Raw genomic sequence first — 21587 nt, 5'->3', positions numbered from 1 at the left:
TCTAACCTGAAATAATGTGTTATTGAATCACATGTATTAAAATATGACTTTTGAAATTCGGTTCAACATTTTAATTCTGTTGTCGATGATCTAAATGGCTTTTTTTATCTTCTCCAGATTTGTGCTGCATCAGGTCAGAATGAAATATCTGTTCTTTCATCTTCGTCATAAACTCTTGATCTTTGTTTCATAGTTAAATTTTATCCACTTTAATATTTTTAGGTCATTTCAGTCTGAAAGCAGCAGCCAGAGGCCGACCACTAATCATGGAGTGAACCAGACTGAAAGTGATTACAGCTTTCTGCTGCATGGTTAGTCACAGAATAAACATCAGCATTAATTTGGACATAACATCACTTTGTTGTAACTTTTTTCTTTATAATAACACAGTTTTATAAAATGTATAACAATCTCAAAGTGTCTACTTTAAGAGTCATTCCTTCTGACAAACACAAAACAACAAAGTGAAACACCTGAATATTTTGTTTGCTGAGCTTAATTTTTATGTCCTAATTAATCTACAGATATTATGGTTCTGCTGCTCAGTATGACAACATATAATTATATTATTACTATGAGTTTGATTAATAAAAACAATTCAAAGTTGTAACAAACTCACAATTATCCCCATCAGGAATGAAATGATAAACATAATATCTAAGCATCTACAAAATAGATCTTATTATTTTACATAATTGCATTCAGATACAAGCTTTTCTTTGACATTTTTTATATTTACTGTAGGCACCACGTCTGTGTATGAGACAATCCATAACCGTGGAGCCACTGGAAAAGGTAACGTATTTGTACTAAAACAACCAAGTTATTAAAGGTGACTGATTACATGTGAATCAGATCAATCCTCAGCTGTCAAATACTCAGAGAGTGATATTAAACTATTTAAAAATATGAGGAGAAATACTAATGTATGTTTTCTATGTATCCATGTTTCACTTTTACCAGAGAGACCTCCTGATCCAGAAGAAGGTTCTGTTTACGTTAATGTGAGACCAGATAATTACAGCTCAGCATGAAGGTCAGATAAACACCTGTTTGATTAGATTGTTACTGATCATTTTTTCTTCAGTTAGGAAAATTTGCTGCCACATTCAGCAGTTCTAATAAGATTTATGTTGTTTATTTGTGATTTCATGATTTTATCTCATCTGTCTGTTTTTCTGTAACAGTACTTTATTATTCTGCCAAAGATAACTTGCTGTTTTTTAATTAAACTATAATGTGGCTCCAGTTTCTGTCTTGGACTCTGGTTTAGGATAAATAATATCATCTTTCATTTCATGTCTTTATAGTCTGGTGGTTTTATTTTACATTTTTAAAGCAGATGTAGCTGGTTGAGAAACAGTTTAAAATAATAATAATAATTAATAAACCCCCTATTTTTGAATCAGAATTGGTCTTGTCTTTTGTCTTCGTTTTTTTCTATTTTTTCTTATGTATATAGACGTGTTTGTTGTGTGCATGTATCTTCTTACCAGTGGGGGCGCTCTCATGCCGCTGTGGGTCTGATAGGGATGACGAGTTTCCTGGCTCTGCGCATGCGCGGCTCAGAATAAAGGAGCTCTTGCCAGAGTAACATTGTATCAACTTGCTTCCTCTGATCCACAGGTAGGATAAAAGACAACTGTTATAAGGCCATAAAAACAGCTTCTTTAAAATGTTCTGTAAATATATTGAGAGTAGTTTTAAAGTGTTTCGTGTAACTTGTGTTTGTGATTTGGACAAATTTTTACTGGGTTTTGATCTCCGTCTGTAGATTGTTGTTGTTGGAGCCTTTGTGATTTTGGATTTGTTTAAATTACTTCATTAGTCACTGTTATAGGCGCCATTGCCATGTTGGTATTTGGGTAATGTTCGGTATAGTATTTTTTTTACTCATAAATTAGTATTTTTATGCGACAAACTTAAACTCCTTGATATCTGTGACAGTTATAACTAGAGACATTAGTATTTAAGAAAATATTTGTATCTGACAAACGTTGGTGTTTATTGTGTTGTAAACTGAATGTTTTTTTCATTTTGGTTTTGCTAATTTAGGATTAGATTTTCTTCATTTTTTTGCTATTACATTATTTTATTTGTACATTTTGTTTTATTTTATTTCTTTGTGGAAACTAAAGATGTTGTTGATTGAATTTGAATTGTATTGAAATTGTATTTTTTTTAATTTGTTTGTTTTTCTTGAATTGAAAATGTGTGTCAGAATAAACGAGCTCTTGCCAGAGTAACATTTGTATCAACTTGCTTCCTCTGTGATCCACAGATATTATTTGCACAGGATTCATGTGTTTGTGCATCACTTGATACTGGCTCAGATTCCACTAGATCTGGTGTCAGTAATACAGAATTATCTAAAGTTTTAAGCAGCACATGTTTCTAGTACACATTTTCTGACATACTATACCAGCAGAAGTATTAGGTTGATTTGTAAAAAAAATACTTTCTCTGTTAACAGGAAACTGGAGTCCAGCAGCAACAGAAGCTCCAGTTTGTTCTCAGGTTAATAAAAGCTGTGGATAACTCTGTTGGTTTATTCTGCAACAGTTCGACTCATAACATTCGATTTTTGTTGTTATATGTTGTGATGATGATCGCATTTTTGCAGCTTTACAATGCTGAAGGTGTATTAATGTTACATCTCTGCAATAATCAAAAGTGTTATACTTTTACATTGGTGTTCATATGTTAATCAGCTGAAAATGCAAAACATCTGAGGTTTGCAACATCCCAGTGAGAAAAAAGCAAAATATTAAAATTACAAACTCCATTCTTACTTATGCAACATTTGTAGCTTTTACAACTTTGTTGTTCATAATAAATACAAGACTGTGACAAAGTTTGTATATTGGTGCCTGTTTTTATAGAAATGCACATAAGTATATAGATGTACAAATGGATAAACATGAATAAATGACATGGTCTCTACAACACAATGAAGTTATTCAGGTATTCATTAATTACTGTTTCCTAATGGTCTTAATTGTCTTACTGCAGCACAAACAAATGAGAAAATGAACAATTTGACATTAATTGTAAATTAAATGTAATATTTTAATAAATCACATTTTATATTCTAAAAGTTTGCTACACAGGGCTGTTCTGGATATTTTGCAATTTTCAATGTTGTCAAAAATAATTATAATTAAACACATACATAAATACCCTGTTCTACAAAAAACATTATTTATTTAAATGATTCATTCCCAAAAATACACGCTGTGTTCTGTCCCTGACTTGTGTTTACAGCTAGTGGCCAGCAGATGGAAACTTTAAGTCATAGTTTTCCAAGTTATCGGTCCAGAAACTGGCCGTCAGTTCAATAATGTGACGCAGGAATAAAACTTGTGTGTCTTCATGATTCTGCTGCTTCACATGAACCTGATCCATCCAGTGTGTTTGGGCTGTGGAGGAAACGGCAAAAATGACAACCAGCTCCAATTATCACAGTGTGTTAATTTATTATTATTTGTTCAGGATTTGTTCTGTTTTTATAGATTGTCAAACCTGCATGCTGCTTTAAGAAATAATAGATGACCGAAAACTAATATATATATATTTTTAAAAGCTAGGTGCTTTAATGAAAGGAGTTGTTGTCTTTTGCTCTTTCTAGGTTTAAAGTATCAGGAGGAAAATAAAACAAACATCAATGCATTTTTTACAATATTGTTATTTTTAGAGAGTTGCAAAATTAAAACAGTGGAGTAGCAGTTGGAGATGCAATACCTGATACAAAATCAATTAAAATGCAATTTTCAGTTATGCAAAGTAATATATTAACAATAAATAACAGAAAAGAAAAGTCTGCTTTACTGTATGTCCTGATAACAACATTGAACATTATTTATTTAATCTGTGAATCTTGGTGGGAAAAAAGAAATCCCACCTTTCTTCTGTCAGTGACTTGTGCTTACAGATAGTGGCCAGCAGATGGTGCTATTAAGTAGTCATTTCTGTCAGAGCTCCAGAAAAGGGCTGAATGTCCGGTGATCCATCCAGGAAGAAAACTTGTGTGTCTGCAGGATTCTGCTGCTTCACATGAACCTGCTCCATCCAGTCTGATTGGCTGTGGTGGAAACGGCAGCAGAACATCTCACACATCCATCATCAAGCTCAACATCCTCCTCCTCACTGAAAACACAGCTGCTGCCTGCAGCTGCAACAACCATGTTAGCTTAGCACAAACAACAATTCAGAGAGTTTTGAAACACACATGATTTCTTCTGAAACTAGAATAAATGGGACAATTTTTAAATTCAGTTGAATGGATAATTTAGATTAAAACACCAGGAAAGAAGTGCCAGACCTAAACTCTGAAACAATGGCCTGCAGTCTGGATTCAAAATCCTGCCACGAGAGGGCAGTGCTGAGTCTTCATACTATTAAAGAGAACTTCTGCTTCTTTGGTCAACACTTCTTGAGCAGGATGTCACTGAAGATGAAGCTCAGCACATTTGCAATTGTATTTATAGAGTTTCTGCAGGACACTCTGTAATGTTTCCTCGTCTCTTGGTGGAAGATCTGGACTAAAGTGAAATATTTAGTACAGAAAACTGAAAATTAAGTGCCATCAGAAAAGCAAATGCTTTTCCATGACCTCACAGCCAAAACCCATGCTGGGTTAGCAGAGCTGCTAACGGCTTCTTTAAGCTGACCAAAGAAATTAATCTATGACATATTGTAGATGAGGCTAAAGTTAGGATCAGGTTAAAGGTCAGTGTGTGGTGTAGGTTTGACTGATATCATTGTTAGAGGATTATTCTGCTGAAAATAAGATTTTCCATCCTTCTTCTTGTCTCACAAACAGACGCTGCTAAATGAAACACAGAAACTTTTTTTCACTCTCCGTACATTTTTAGAGTTTCTTCTTAAATCTATTTAAACTCCAAACTATTTCACAGTGTCTGATCTCATGTCTGTTTATTCACACCTAAGACCTTATATATCTGTGATAGGTGAGATCATTCTCACCATCACTTGTTTTTAGATGAAAAGGGGATTTTATGGTTTGTTTGTCAGAGAGTTCGCACGCAACACAAACCAAGTAGTGGATTAAACATTTAAACTATTCATGTGTTACAATAATGATGTTTACAGTTTATTTAAAGTGAATTTTATTTTATGGTTTCCAAAAAGCAGAAGAAGCTTATCTAATGATTTTATTTTTTATTAACTCGTTTGTAAAAAAATAAAAAAAATAAAAAGTCCTGTGCTTCATTTACCACAACTTCTCCTTATTGGAGCGGAAACATCAGAGCAGAAACTCAGTGCAGTGATGTCAGTGTTTAAAATAAACGTTGTCCCGTCATTCTCAGATAAAACGTTGATCCTGTTTCAGACGGCTCCATTTCTCTAGAGACGTTGCAGAGGCAGCATGTTATGAAAGGAAGATTATTGGACCAAAGCAGAGCAACACATGGTTCCAGGTTGAGGTCAGGATGGGGAACACCTCACCCAGGGTTCTGGTCTCACTCTGTAAGTAGATCACTTTATCTGTATGAATGATGCAGATTAGAAGAACATCGTCTTTGACATCTTGTCTGCTGTAATATCTACTTTATCTTCCATTGTATTTGTGTAGCTTTACTTAGTATAACCATTTGTTCTTGATGTGTTTGCTGCAACTTCAAACAGGTTATTTCTGTGACAAATTACTAACACAAACATTTCTGTGCAAACATTTTGAAAAGCTGTTTATTGTAAAATCAGACTTTAGCACAGAACTTTATATCCCATACAACTAATGTGGGAGCAATGAAAATATTATATAACAAAGATGAAAAATGAAACATGATCTGATACAAGAAACTTAAATTATTCATTAAAAACTTTTATCACTTTTTTACCAGTAGAGATGAGTGTGAAGTTTCCGTAGCCGTGCAGAACGTCTGCAGATGTTCTGTCTTCAGTCAGGATGTGTGTCATGATTCATGTTCTGTCCTTTCCATGCTGTCCATGCTGTGCTTAAACACACATTCAGCTCACCTGCCACTGCTTACGCACTACTCATGCAACTCTCAGCTTCTGCCTCTTTGCCAGATTATCAACAGCCACGAGCCAGTAGAGAGTCAAAGTTTCCTTCCAAACCTTCATTGTTTCTACTACCCTTTTCTGTCCACGGATTGACCCCCGCTGCTATGCACTTCACGGATCCCATCTGTTCTGGTTTTCTGGACCCTGACCCAAGCTTTGCCTCACGACCACCGAGTATTTCCTGCCCCTCAAGCTAAGTTTGCTCTCTCTGTCCTCCTGTGTATGACCTCTGCCTTTTTATTGTCAAAGTCCCTGGGTGTTGCCTCTTCGATCTTCCTGTGGAGAGTTTTATTGCTTCCACAGTAGCCTGTTCTACCTGGTTTCTCAGTTCCACCCATCTACTGCTCTACAGGTCAGTTAAGCTGTATATTTCTAAGGTGCCCCTCCTTTATCAGTGCATCACCAGTCTTCTCCCCTCTCTTCTCAGTGCTGAGTTTGACGACCTCATTCTGAGCAGCAACCAGAGTCTGAATATTTAAACTTGTTTTTTTTTCCTTTGCAAACTCCTGTGTGTGGTTGAATTTCCAGGTCCCCACTGAGAGTCCTCACAGTATAATCTGGCCACTATGGACCTGTCACCCACACAGGATTGGCGTTCAAGTGTTGTAGGCATTATTAACCGCCTGGAATCTAACATGCAAGAAATGATGAGCATACTTGATAAGATATCCTCCTCTTCTCCCCCAAAAAGTGTGTTTTCTCCTAGCCACAAGGCTTCTACGTCTGGTTACCAGGTCTCGCCCACTCATGAACCCCGCCTGTCTCCACCAGTGGTGTTTAAGGGTGAGCAGAGTCATTGTCGTCCCTTTATTACTCAATGTGAAATTGTCTTTGAACTTCAACCATCATCTTTCCCCACTGAACGTGCTAAAGTAGCCTATGCTATTTCCCTTCTCTTGGGTAAGACCAGGTTATGGGATACTGCTGAGTGGAAGAAGGACTCCCTCATTTATTTTTGGTTCAAGGACTTTTCCAAGGAACTAATCAGGGTCTTCGATCAAGTTCTGCCTGACAGGGAGGCTGCACGTGGTTTTCTCAAACTCAAGCAAGGCAGGAGGCAGGTCACCGAGTACATAATTGACTTTCATGCTCTTTCTTCAGGAAGTAACTGGAACGATGAGGCACTATGTGACGCTTTCTACCAGGATCTCAGTGAGGAGGTAAAGGATGAACTGTTTACTAGGGACGCTCCCAAGGATCTACAAGAACTGGAGACTCTGGCCACAAGGACTGACAAGAGGCATTATGAGAGAAGGTTGGAGAAGAGTACTTCCTGTCGTACTTACTATGTTGAACCTGTTCCCAGGCCACAGCCATCAGTCCTGGCTCCACCTTTGAGTTCATCACCCACCTCTCCGGTGGAGGAGCCTATGCAGACTGGTCGATCATGCTTGTCCCCACAAGAGAGAGAGCGGAGACTTAAGAGAGGCCTTTGTTTCTATTGTGATGGAGAGGGTCACCTGCTTCGTCAGTAAAAGGCCAAGCTTAGTAGGAGGTAAGAGGCTCCTGCTGAGTCAAAAGTGATTGAAATCCTCTTCTTTGTTCTGGCCAAGCTCCAAGCTGATGGTAGTACAAAGCAGCTTTCTGTCTTTATTGTTTCAGAAGCAGACACTGAGTTCATGGACCGTGGTCTTGCCGAATCTCTTGGTATCCAACGCCTTCCCACCTCTAAGTGTTTGGAAGTTTTGGCAATTGATGGCCACATACTTCATCAGGTCTCCCACGAAACAGGTCCCACTAAGTTCAGTATTTCTGGGAATCACCATGAACTCATTTCCTTCCTAATAATTAATTCCCTTGATCTCCCTGTCATTTTGGGAGCCACTTGGTTAGGAAAACACAACCCTCAAATTGACTGGGTTAAGGGCGAGGTGTTGGGCTGGTCACCGTCTTGACATTCCACTTACCTTTTAGCTGCTTCTGTCCCTATCTGTGGACAGGAGACCTACCCCAACTTATCCAAAGTACCTGTTGTTTACCATGACCTTAGGGAGGCCTTAACAAGCATTGAGTCACTTCCCTTCCAACTCATCGACCCTACGATTGTGCAATCAATTTGCTTCCTGGTACCTACCCTCCCAGAGGCCTTCTATACCCTCTCTCTGGCCCAGAAGATAAGGCCATAAGGGATTATATCAGTGACGCACTCAAGGCAGGTATCATCCATCCTTCTTCCTCCCCAGCTGGTGCAGCTTTCTTCTTTGTGGGCAAGAAAGGTGGCTCCTTAAGACCCTGTATCGACTACAGAGGATTGAATGACAACACTGTCAAAACTCGTTACCCACTTCTCCTAATGAACACTGCCTTCAACCTGATACAGGGATCCACAGTGTTTACCAAGCTTGATCTTAGAAATGCCTACCATCTGGTCTGTATCAAGGAGGGGGATGAGTGGAAGACTGCCTTTAACACCCCTACAGGTCATTATGAATATCTTGTAATACCCTTTGGCTTATCCAATGCTCCTGCAGTGTTCCAGGCACTTGTCAATGATGTTCTTAGGGACATGGTCAGTCATTTTGTTTATGTTTATCTGGATGACATTTTAATTTTCTCTAAGGATCTCAAAGCCCATCAAGCTCATGTTCGTTCTGTCATTCTCCACTTGCTGCAGAATAACCTGTTAAGGCAGAAGTGTGAGTTTCACAAACCATCCACTTCATTCTTGGGTTTCATCGTTTCTCCTAACAGGATTTCCATGGACCCCAGCAAGACGGACGCCATCAAGAATTGGCCCCAGCCACAAAACCGCAGACAACTTCAAAGATTTCTGGGGTTTGCAAACTTTTATCGCCAGTTCATCTGTAATTTCACCTCTGCGGCCTCTCCACTTCATGCCCTTACCTCATCTAAGTGCAAGTTCATTTAAGGCAAGACTGCTGCTGTGTCCTTCGATCACCTTAAGAGGGCTTTCACCTCTGCTCCCATCCTCCGTTCACCGGACCCTTCCAGTCAATTTATTGTTGAAATGGATGCTTCTGACTCAGGGGTGGGAGCCGTACTCAGTCAGAAGTGCAAAGCCAGACACACTCTCCAGGCTTCTGATGTACTATCAGAGGAACATCAGATTGTACTGATGTACCATCCCAGGTGCCTTTTTTTTCCAGAAAGTTGTCCTCTGCAGAGACCAACTATGATGTTGGTGACTGCGAACTACTGTCAGTCAAACTGGCACTTGAGGAGTTTAGGCACTGGCTTGAGGGAGCTAAGGAACCCTTCATGGTTTGGACTGATCATAAAAATCTGCAGTACCTCAAGTCAGCAAGGAGACTCAACCCCAGGCAAGCCATGTGGGCCATGTTCTTCAGTTGTTTTAATTTTTCACTGTCTTACAGACCTGGGAGTAATAACGCAAAGCCAGACACACTCTCCAGGCTTCATGAGACTATGAAGGAGGGGGAAGAGGCAAAGCAGGTGGACTATGTGCTCCCCACATCAGTGTGGCTAGCAGTTTCCAAGCTGGAGCAGAAAATATGAGAAGCCCACCAAAAAGCCACATCCCTGAGAACTGTCCTAAAGATCAACTATTTGTCCCTGAGCAGATAATAACTAAGGTATTGTCATTTTGTCATGAGTCTAGACATTGCTGTTATCCAGGAGTCAGTAAGACCCTATCTGTGATCAGAAGTTGTTTCTGGTGGGGAAACATGCTTCAAGATGTTACAGAGTTCATCAAGGCTTGCATCCCGTTGGCCACTGTGAAGGTTTTGCATGAACCAGCCAGAGAGACGTTGATGAAAATTCAAAATATAATCTTAATTTATTAACAAAAAGAATCCAAAAATGCTAAATTGGGCCCAAACTGAGGTCAACATAACAAAGTACAACTCAGGTGGTAACAGAACAAACTCAAGCACAAACTGACCTCACAAACAAGACATGAGGGGAACTTAAATAGTGGCTGATCAGACCATTAACACACACTAGGGGGTAAATAAACACACAAAAACCTAACAAATATTGGTCAGAATATTACTAAATCTATAAATGAAATAAATATCAGAATTTAACTAACTTTCCAAAAGAAGAAACATTAAATAAATGCTAAAATTAAACTAAAGACCAAATTTCCCCCTCTCCTGGTGAACAAATGGAATGGCCCGCTGAGGAAGTTTGACACCCATATATGGACACCGGTCAGCTGGAACTCATCTGTGTGATTTTCATGAACAGGTCCAGAGGAAACTGGTAACTCAAAAGAAAGAAATTAATTTGTTATATTTAACAAAATATACAAAGAACTGACACATAAAGTTAACTAAATGGGTGCACAGCAAATAGTTAACTAAACAGTCAGACTAATGAAAACAAATTTAAAGATAAAAATCTAAACTACTCACTAATCAATATATAAAGTAATATTAAGGGAAACAGAAAACCATTACCAATAGTGTCTGCGTGTGACAGTCGGGACAGCTGTCACAGCCACCCTCTGGACTTCTACGACCCTTCCCTGTTCCACACCGCCCATGGTCCCACATATCCATGGATTTTGTGACTGGTTTGCCCTCGTCCAATAACCATTCTGTCCTTCTCACAGTCGTAGATCGATTCTCTAAGATGTCCCACCTGATACCACTTTGCAAACTGCCTTCATCCAAGGAGCTGGGAGGGATTCTGGCTCGGGAGGTGTCCCGCCTGCATGGCCTGTCAACTGACATCGTTTCTGACAGGGGACCCCAGTTTGTCTCTAGATTCTGGAAGGAATTCTGTGGTCTCCTGGGTATCTCGGTGAGTCTCTCATCAGGGTTCCACCCTCAAACTGACAGGCAAACGGAGAGGATCAACCAAGAAGTGGAGACCAAACTTTGTATGCTCTGTGAACATGACCCCTCTTTTTGGTCACAAAACCTACCATGGGTGGAGTATGCACTCAACTCGCTCCCTTCTAGTTTTACAGGCCTGTCTCCCTCTTTCATTGTCTACGGTTACCAGACTCCTGTGTTGTCCCTTCAAGAAAGGTCCATTAAAGTCCCCTCTGCCTTGAAGTGCCAGCAGGTATGGCGTCAGGCCCGCAGGGCTCTTCTGAAAACCTCTGCTTTATGTTCCAGATTTGCCAATCGTCACAGAATTCCAGTACCCACCTACCTCAATGGACAAAAAGTCTGGCTATCCACCAAGGACCTTCCCTTGCAGATTGAAAAACGCAAGCTAGCTCCTCGTTTCATAGGACCCTTCCCAATTTCCAAAGTGATCAACCCCGTGGCTGTTCGGCTCCGCCTCCCCAGGACTCTCAGGGTTTGTCCCACCTTTCATGTGTCCCATGTCAAACCTGTTTTCACTTCACAGTTGGTACCCTCCTCCAGGCCCCCTCCTCCTGCCCGCATCATCGATGGAGGCCCTGCTCACACTGTGTGCCATCTCCTTCGGTCCAGACGTTGGGGTCGGTCCATACATTACCTGGTGGACTGGGAGGGATACGGGCCAGAGAAGCGCTCCTGGGTGCCAGCTCAACATATTTTGGACAAGTCCCTGATCAGGGAGTTTCATCGGTCCAATCCTGACCAGCCAGGTGGTACTTCTGGAACCGGACCTTGAGGAGGGGGTACTGTCATGATTCATGTTCTGTCCTGTCCATGCTGTGTTTAAACACTCATTCAGCTCACCTGTCACCCCTGATTGCTTACCTTTACCACCTGTCCCTGCCCTACTTAAACACCTCTCAGCCTCTGCCTCCTTGCCAGATTATCAACAGCCACGAGCCAGTAGAGATTCAGCTTTTCCTTCCAAGCCCAGCAACCAGAGTCTAAATATTTAATTAAACTTGGTTTTTTTTTCTTCCTTTGCAAACTCCTGTGTGTGGTTGAATGTCCGGGTCCCCACCGAAAGTCCTTACAAATGTGAAGCTTATAAAATGAAGTTTTAACTCATCGGAAAATCAACAATGCACTAAAACAATTGATTTTACTCTTATCAGAACAAATAAATACTCAATATCTTTATAATAGTTGCTTTTATTTAACAGGTAAACAGAGTAAAAGCTGAGTGTGAGGGTTTGACAAATATTTTTGATTTAATTTATTATTTATGCTGATGAACATTTAACCTTTATTTCAGTGCTGAACACACTGCTCTGCTGTGGACAAACTCACTGTAACTTCTGTGATCCTACATGTGGATATTCATTGCTTGGTCAGTTTACTGGTATTAAAATTGATTCCACAATCTGTAGAAAGAGTTAACAAGATGATCAATGAGGTTGTTAACATGGGCAACAAATTATGATTTTATTGTGTATTTATTAAAATAAGACATCAAACAATGGATTAAAGGATCTGCGCTAAAGCATAAAGCCTTATTTAACAGTTTTACCCAAATTGGCTTCTGTTAGGTGGACAGGAAGTGTCAGTTCTCCATGGTGAAACACAAAAGATTGAAGTTAGAGGTTTTAAAATACAAAAATAAAAACAGTTTTTTTAGGTTGTTTTGATAAATTCAGTGCAACTTGTGTCAAAACAAAAGATAGATAGCATTTATTGTCATTGAACAGAATTCAACGAAATTTCCATAGCAGCTCCCGTGCAAAAGGTCAAATATATACAGTATAATGCAAAAAATATTCCTCCGACACACAGAATGTCATCATCAGGCCTGGAAATCAGCATGAGAAAGCCTTCTCTGCTCGTGTCAGGCTTGTTGTGCAGCGATGTCACTTCCTGTGTTTGAACGGTGCAGATAAAATGAACAAAATGTTTGCTTTTGACAGCATGTGCACCAACTTCTCTTTTTTGTAGTTTTTTTTAACTTAATTTTAAACTAATCTTTTACTTGATGAGAAAATTCTATATATTAGAAAGTTCACTAATGTAATAATTTGCTAAATCTGTTATCTTCATTCTCTCCTATTTACATTAGGTTTTTAAGAATTTTTTGTTTGTTTTGCACATCATATCTTCCTCTAGTTTTTGAGCAAATAAATCTTTTAAGCTAAACTGAACATGACCTTTAAACAAATGGTTACCTAAAACCGTTTAACTGGGTTATGTCTTTTTGTGAGTCACCTTAGTTTAAAGAAGTTAAACTAAGTGTCAAAACATTGTGTGGGAAGTGTCAAGATATTTGTGGTAGTACTTATTCTTTAGCTATGATGTTTTTCAGATGAAGATAAAAAAAAGTGACCATGAGCTCACAGAACAGGAAACTAGCGCTACTGATCGGAAATTTCAGTGATATGAAAAGAACGTGTTAGTCTCAGAGCTGGACGTTACGGAGAGACACTCTGTGCTTGTTTTTGAACTTTTAACATTTATAATGACAAAAGTTTTAGGTTTTATCTTAGTGATGAATGCACTTCTCTGCTGCGGACATGCTGAAGGTATTTTCTCTTTTATTCTTCATATTTATTTATAATCTCAGGATGAACCACGTCTGTATAAACTGCATGATAAATGTGCTAAATGTGTTGTGCTGCGTTTTAGGCGCAATTCTGACTATTGATCCCAACTGGTCGACTTTTCATCCTGGAGAGAGCGTGACGTTCATTTGTGACATGAATGAAGGCAAAGACACCGACTGGGAATATGAGATAAAAAGAAATAGAGAACAAATTCTTCACTCCAACCCACACAAAAGCTTCACATTACTACCTATCCAAATCGATCACGGTGGTGAATACCAGTGCTGTGGACACAGGAAGAGCTCTGATGATACCAAGTGCAGTGATACTGTCTCTTTAACTGTCACTGGTGAGTCCAAATGATCTTATTCAACCAGATTTGTACATTATTAAGAGTTGTGTAGCTAATACACATGTTTACTCCTCTGTAAGTTAAATCTATATGCAGAAAATCATTTTAGCTTTTTTTTGTTCCTCCCTGTTACGACTGGCTCAAGGTCATAACAATAACGGGAGATCATGCAGGGATTAAAGTGCATAAAAAGGAATGTTTATTAACACAAACAACAATGGATTGAGGATGTCAGTATCAGTGGTGTAATGCAAATGCTTGGATGTGGTGTATGAGTGCATATGGAGTTGTAGAAGTGCAAAAACAAAGACAAACTCAAATGTGCAGAAGGAGGGGAGCTGAGGCCTGGCAACAAAACACCGCAAGCATGAAGGCAGAGTGGACGCCGATGGCGACCCAGAAGGTAGAGACAGCCAGGTTTAAATGCTCTGTGCTCCAAATGAATAAAATCAGCAGCACCTGTAAAGGGGAGGAGCACAAAGACAGACAACAAGACACCTGCAACCCAGCCCATAAGGCCCCGGGCCGTAACACTCCCAAAATTATATTTTAACCTCAGCAGTTTCAACCCACCCATCCACAGAAAACCCAAATTCTATGAAATGCAATTAAACTTACTATTTTATAAATAAAGTTATTTTTCATTAGGTGAGCTAATCACAGAATAGCATAAATTGTTTTTCATTTTTTGTTTTCTTTTCTTTTTCTTTCTTTGTTTTTATTTGGGTTTTTAAATTAAGATAACTATTTCAAGATAACATGTGATTCCAATTAGAGAAACTCAATTATAGATTTTTGTCATATATTATGATGATACATTTGAATATTTGTTCTCAGTCTGACTGAAGAATAACTAAACATATTAACTGACGTTTTTATTTCATTTCATTAACATCAGCTCAACCCAGAGCCACACTGACTGCAGGTCCTACAACCATACCAATAGGGGGCAGTGTGACACTGAGCTGCTTTCTGCCCTCTGCTGGATGGAAATACAAATGGTTCAGAAAGACCAAAAACACACCTGAAGTTCAACTCACTGATGAAGAAAACAGAGATATTAATGTAGCACAAGCAGGAATATACCGATGTCTGGGAATGAGAGGAAATGAAAACTATCACAGTCTTGTAAGTGACGAAGTCAACATCACAATAAGCAGTAAGTTCAATTATTTATTTTAAATGCAGTTTATTATTCTTTACTTTTTAGCTTAAACTCATGAGGTGTTTTTAATTCATGCTCATGTTTTGGTTTGTTTTGCAACTGTCCATATCTGATGGAAACAGTTTCCAATGAGGTTGTTGTGACTCGACAACCAAACCGGCCTCAGATGTTCAGTGGTGAGTCGATCACTCTGACATGTGAGGTCCAGGGAGGAGAAACCACTGAGTGGACGTGTGAATGGAGGAGAGATGGGAAAACTGTAAAAGTGGGAAATAATAAACACCTGACTGTCCGTGTTAATGAGTCCAGCAGTGAAGAGTACAGGTGTCAGTGTAGACGCAGAGACGACTGGTATTCTGAGACAAAGTGGAGTGAAAAGATCCCAGTGTCTGTGTCAGGTGAGTCATATTTTTTTTTCGTCATGACCAGCCCAACATGTAATAAAACCAAGCAGCTGGTTTTGGTCGGAGCCCAAAGACTAGCTGAGCGTCTTCCGGAAAAGTCAGTTTAAAACCCTTTGAACTGCCTTGTTGCTGAAATGTGCTCTGCAAATTCCAAACACAGTGTTAATTAGGTTAGGTTCTTAGGTTATTTGCAGCAAACAGGATGGTGTATCGGTCAGAATACAGGAAGGAGGACATGAGATCAAACTTGACTTAGATGCGAACTGGTTTATTCGTCGTGATGCTCAGTGTTGCCAGCAGTCTGTAATAACAAATAAATTGCCATTAGGCTAATGTATTACAGGAATAGAGGTTCCACTAATACAAACTCAAACAAAATATCTAATAAGAAATAAACTCAACCATCCACATTTGCATGTAAATCCACAACATACACAAATAACTCGATTCACGTAAAGGTTACATCATTCGGCGCAACTTCGGTGAAAAAAAGACACGAACACAGACAGCCCTTTGGCTCGATTTAACATAAGAGGCACTTTGGCTCCATCATGTGGCCAGATAAAATCCCTACACAACGGCGGCAGCTGGCAGCGCATGCCTTTAATTACTATATCTGCCGCAATAACTCAATTGAAAGCAATAACAGTTGCTGGCTGAAATGCAATTACAAATAATAAGATTTAAGGTAAACCTATGAATGCTGAGCAGGCTCAACTGAGTTTCCAGCGCTCAGAACGCCCCACAACATCGCATACCTGTTCTCCCGTAGTTTAAACATATATATTTAAACATATAACAAACTGAATCTAGCGTAAACAAACAGCACGCTAAATGCGGTAACTTACTTTCCGTCATCAACTTAACACTCGGAGCATCACTTCTCAAAACTACAACATGTATGCAGTCTCACATGCTGAGAACGCAGCAAACTGGCCCCTCCTGTTTGATTTTAACTGTAGCTGCACATTTTATTCTCAATAGAAAAGATATGTGTGGAAATGATATAAATGGCTAAAAGTTCTAAATATTTTCACTAATATATTACTTTGAAGTAGCATGTCAAGACGTTTGCAGTGAAAAAGCTAATATATGAAAATGCTTTTAAGATGTTTTTTCATTGTTTTCCATTAGGTGAGTATGTTGTTGATGTAGTGTAAATCTAAGAGTGGATTCATAATAAACAAAAACATTTTGTCTAAAGACTGCACATAAGATGAAAACCTAATAAAAAAATGACTGTACTACCCACAAAAAGAAACAATTTGCAAATAGGGAAAATGTTTTCTTTCTTTCTTTCTAAAGAAAATACTTTTTTTCCCTTTAAATGAACATTTAGGCGATAGAAACAACATTATGTTAATGAGACCTAACATTGATAATGGTATTCAATATATTTCTGTAAACCTTTCTATGATTATATTTAAACTGCATAGTGTGTGTTCAAAGGAACATGGAGGACGTCCAGATTTAGTTGCTATGGATACGTATCTATCAGTTGGTTGTAGGTGGGGATTCTGCTCAGCTGGGGGACAAAATGTGTCTGAAGACATTTTTTGTTGAGTTTTATTTTCATTTTAGTTTACATTTTAGGTTCTACATGTAAACTCTATTTTTCTAATAACTGAGTAAGAAGTAAATGAGATTGTAAAAAAAAAAACAACAAAATGAACATGACACTGTTCTTTCCAGTAACAGTGTCCACTCCTGTCAGCTCTTCATCTGATGTCCTTATGATCATCGGACCTGTCGGTGGAATCCTCCTGGTTCTTCTTCTGGTGTTACTGTGGTACTACAGGCGGTCCAAAGGTGAGATTGGTCATTGTGAAGGTATAATAACAATATTTGAACAATGAAGTATTAAGAGAATATATTTGTTGTTCACAGATTTACGCTGCCGCGGGTCAGTAAAGCGCATCACTTCACCTCAAATATCTAAAATTGATACATTTTTGTGAAAAGATTTACACCATTAACACTGTTTTAGGTGGAAGCTGTTAAAAATCAGCTGCGGAGTAAATAATGGATTCAACAAGAATGACACTGATGAGAGCAGCTCTCCTCTGCATGGTCAGAAATTAAACAATTTTTGTCCTTAATACTCTAGACATTTTTAGCTATGTTATCATTTGTATCGATAAGATTGCGTTTACATATTCAGTAAGGTAAGCTTTAGAATTTGCTCAGTGAAATCAATGAATGGCTGCGTGTGAGTCAATGCAATATTCTATTCTATTTTTTTTCCTGCACTGTAGGTGACGATCATATCTACGAGTCGGTCAACTTCTCAGACTCCAGTGGAAATGGTAAAGTGAATCTTTTCCACCAGATATAACTGCTGCATGTTCAAATGCAGGCAACTGATCTGAAAAATCCTGAAATGTTTCAGTGGCAGACAAACCCAGAGATGCAACCTACTCTCTCATTGAACTGAAAAACTTTGGGAAAGAGAGTAAGTCACACAAACAACTTAAAGAAGAAAAAAATCGGCCTAGTTTAGATCACTTTGTTTTTTGTTTTTTAGAAATTGTGACTTGTTTATTTGAACAGGTATCCCAAATGAACCAGTAGAGGGCGCTGTTGACTATCGTCTGGAATCAGGAATGAAAGGTACAGTCAACTCCAACTTAATATTTTACTTTCCATCGCTATCGACCAATGTTAGACAAAAACAAAGCTTCTTTTTGTGACAAAATAGAAATGCTTAAATGTTTTTACACACTGTAAACCGTCTTGATGCAAGTAAAAATATAAATATTTAGACATGTGATACAATATTCAAAAATAAAATAAACCAAAAGTGAATTTGTGCTTATTACCTACTTGTACTTAGAATTAAGAATTTACAGGAAAAAATTATTGTAGGAATGTAAAGTTTATATCGAGTGAAAAAAAAGAAGTAATTTGTGTATGAAAAAGTACATTGAAGTCTTACAGTCGTTGTCCTTTCACAGGTAGGGGGCGCCCTGGAGCAAAAGAAGAGGCTGTTTATTCTGAAATCAACTCAGGACCAGAGAACAATAACACCATCTAGGTGTAGTTCAGTCTACAGCTTCTAACTCATGTCATTTTTGTAGGATCTATTGTGACAAGCCAAATATTAACCTTTCATAAAACTGATTTTAACTGTTGCTTTGTATGTGTTAAAATAATCCCTCTCAACATTCCCAGTTATTTATTATACTGGCAATTCTGCTTTACTTTGCTTTAATATACAGAGTGAGTATATTAGTTGCACACTCTGTATAAAAATACATGATTCATGAAATCAAACAAAACTTTTCCTGTTTTGAATTAATTAAAATTACTCAAATTCTTTTTAATTTCTCAACAGTACAATGGTAAACATGGGGGATATGTAAAAATATGTTTATCCTTAAAATTCAAACTTTTTTTTTTAGTATTTGGAAGAACTTTCGTCTAACTGTATGAATTAGGTAAATTTGTAAATTTTGTGTCTTTCTGTTTGCTTCTCAAAGTGGTTTTCTGAAATTTTAAGCAAATGTGAGTAGTGGTACATGAGTATTTTTATGATTAAAGTTCAGTATTAACAAATGACATATTTTTCATGTTCCATGAGATGCAATTTAATACTCAACTGTGTAATTTACAAACCGCGTCACAAGACTGTGACGCAGTTTGTAAATTGGTGTATGTTTTTATAGACATGTGCATAAATATCTAGATGTATAAATGTATAAACATGAATAAATTACATAGTCTCTACAACACAGAGACGTTGTTCAGGTATTCATTAAATAGTAGGTAGCGTTTGATCATTTTCTTCATTGTCTTACACAAACAAATGAGGAAATGAACAATTTGACATTAATTGTAAATCAAATGTAATATTTTAATGAATCACATTTTATATTACTACTATATTTTATAGTGCTACACAGGGCTGTTGTGGAAATTTTGAAATTTTTAGTATTGTCAAAAGTAATTATAATTAAACACATACATAAATACCCTGTTCTACAAAAATATAATGTATTTATTTGATTCATTACCAAAAATAGACGCTGTGTTCTGTCCCTGACTTGTGTTTACAGCGAGTGGCCAGCAGATGGTGACATTAAGTCATAGTTTTCCAAGTTATCGGTCCAGAAACTGGCCGTCAGTTCAATAATGTGACGTAGGAAGAAAACTTGTGTGTCTTCATGATTCTGCTGCTTCACATGAACCTGATCCATCCAGTGTGTTTGGGCTGTGGAGGAAACGGCAACAATGACAACCAGCTCCAATTATCACAGTGTGTTAATTTATTATTGGATTTGTTCTGTTTTTGTAGAGTGTTAAACCTGCAGGCTGCTTTAAGAAATAATAGATGACCGAAAACTAATTTAAAAAAAAAAAAAAAGCTAAGTGCTTTAATGAAAGGCGTTTTTGGTTTTTGCTCTTTCTAGGTTTTAAGTATCAGGAGGAAAATAAAACAAACATCAATGCATTTTTTACAATATTATTTTTAGAGAGTTGCAAAATTAAAACAGTGGAGTAGCAGTTGGAGATGCAATACCTGATACAAAATCAATTAAAATGCTACTTCCAGTTATTGAAAGTGATATATTAACAATAAATAACAGAAAAGAAAAGTGTGTTTTACTTCATGTCCTGATAACAACAGTGAACATTATTTATTTAATCTGTGAATCTTGGTGGGAAAAAATAAAAAACCCACCAGACTTCTTCAGTCAGGGACTTGTGCTTACAGATAGTGGCCAGCAGATGGTGCTATTAAGTAGTCATTTCTGTCAGAGTTCCAGTAAAGGGCTGAATGTCCGGTGATCCATCCAGGAAGAAAACTTGTGTGTCTGCAGGATTCTGCTGCTTCACATGAACCTGCTCCATCCAGTCTGATTGGCTGTGGTGGAAACGGCAGCAGAACATCTCACACATCCATCATCAAGCTCAACATCCTCATCCTCACTGAAAACACAGCTGCTGCCTGCAGCTGCAACAACCATGTTAGCTTAGCACAAACAACAATTCAGAGAGTCTTGAAACACACATTATTTCTTCTGAAACTAAAATAAATGGGACAATTTTTAGTGTCAGTTGAATGGACAATTTAGATTAAAACACCAGGAAAGAAGTGCCAGACCTAAACTCTGAAACAATGGCCTGCAGTCTGTATTCAAAAGCCTGCCACAAGAGGGCAGTGCTGAGTCGTCATACCATTAAAGAGAACTTCTGCTTCTTTGGTCAACACTTCTTGAGCAGGATGTCACTGAAGGTGAAGCTCAGCACATTTGCAATTGTATTTATAGAGTTTCTGCAGGACACTCTGTAATGTTTCCTCGTCTCTTGGTGGAAGATCTGGACTAAAGTGAAATATTTAGTAAAGAAAACTACAAATTAAGTAACATCAGAAAACCAAATGCTTTTCCACGACCTCACAGCCGAAACTCATGCTGGGTTAGCAGAGCTGCTAACGGCTTCTTTACGCTGAACTAAGAAATTAATATATGACATATTGTAGATGAGGCTAAAGTTAGGATCAGGTTAAAGGTCAGTGTATGGTGTAGGTTTGACTGATATCATTGTTAGAGGATTATTCTGCTGAAAATAAGATTTTCCATCCTTCTTCCTGTCTCACAAACAGACGCTGCTAAATGAAACACAGAAACTTTTTTTCACTCTCCGTACATTTTTAGAGTTTCTTGTTAAATCTATTTAAACTCCAAACTATTTCACACTGTCTGATCTCATGTCTGTTTATTCACACCTAAGACCTTATATATCTGTGATAGGTGAGATCATTCTCACCATCACTTGTGTTTAGATGAAAAGGGGATTTTATGGTTTGTTTGCCAGAGAGTTCGCACGCAACACAAACCAAGTAGTGGATTAAACATTTAAACTTTTCATGTGTTACAATAATGCTGTTTACAGTTTATTCAATGTGAATTTTATTTTATGGTTTAAATAAAGCAGAAGAAAAATAAACTGATCTACCACAATTTGTCATCATTGGAGCGGAAACATCAGAGCAGAAACTCAGTGCAGTGATGTCAGTGTTTAAAATAAACGTTGTCCCGTCATTCTCAGATAAAACGTTGATCCTGTTTCAGACGGCTCCATTTCTCTAGAGACGTTGCAGAGGCAGCATGTTATGAAAGGAAGATTATTGGACCAAAGCAGAGCAACACATGGTTCCAGGTTGAGGTCAGGATGGGGAACACCTCACCCAGGGTTCTGGTCTCACTCTGTAAGTAGATCACTTTATCTGGATGAATGATGCAGATTAGAAGAACATCGTCTTTGACATCTTGTCTGCTG

General features: G+C 38.1%; 1 protein-coding gene across 1 annotated transcript in view; it reads left to right on the top strand.

The window, feature by feature from the left end:
* The window catches only part of LOC111611056, a 44069-nt gene extending 30510 nt beyond the window's left edge, over window positions 1-13559 (top strand). The window contains exons 22-29 of the mRNA XM_023346676.1: window positions 118-133; window positions 223-311; window positions 745-795; window positions 964-1036; window positions 1497-1626; window positions 5354-5490; window positions 12106-13363; window positions 13467-13559. Coding sequence (XP_023202444.1) covers window positions 118-133; window positions 223-311; window positions 745-795; window positions 964-1034 — 227 coding nt within the window. The 3' untranslated portion in view covers window positions 1035-1036; window positions 1497-1626; window positions 5354-5490; window positions 12106-13363; window positions 13467-13559. The remainder of the gene's footprint in view (window positions 1-117; window positions 134-222; window positions 312-744; window positions 796-963; window positions 1037-1496; window positions 1627-5353; window positions 5491-12105; window positions 13364-13466) is intronic.
* The last annotated feature ends 8028 nt before the right edge of the window (window positions 13560-21587 follow it).

Source organism: Xiphophorus maculatus, chromosome 14, assembly GCF_002775205.1.
Source record: "Xiphophorus maculatus strain JP 163 A chromosome 14, X_maculatus-5.0-male, whole genome shotgun sequence".
Classification (NCBI taxonomy): domain Eukaryota; kingdom Metazoa; phylum Chordata; class Actinopteri; order Cyprinodontiformes; family Poeciliidae; genus Xiphophorus; species Xiphophorus maculatus.
The sequence above is the reverse complement of the archived record's forward strand: the minus strand, read 5'-3'. Positions and strand labels throughout refer to the sequence as shown.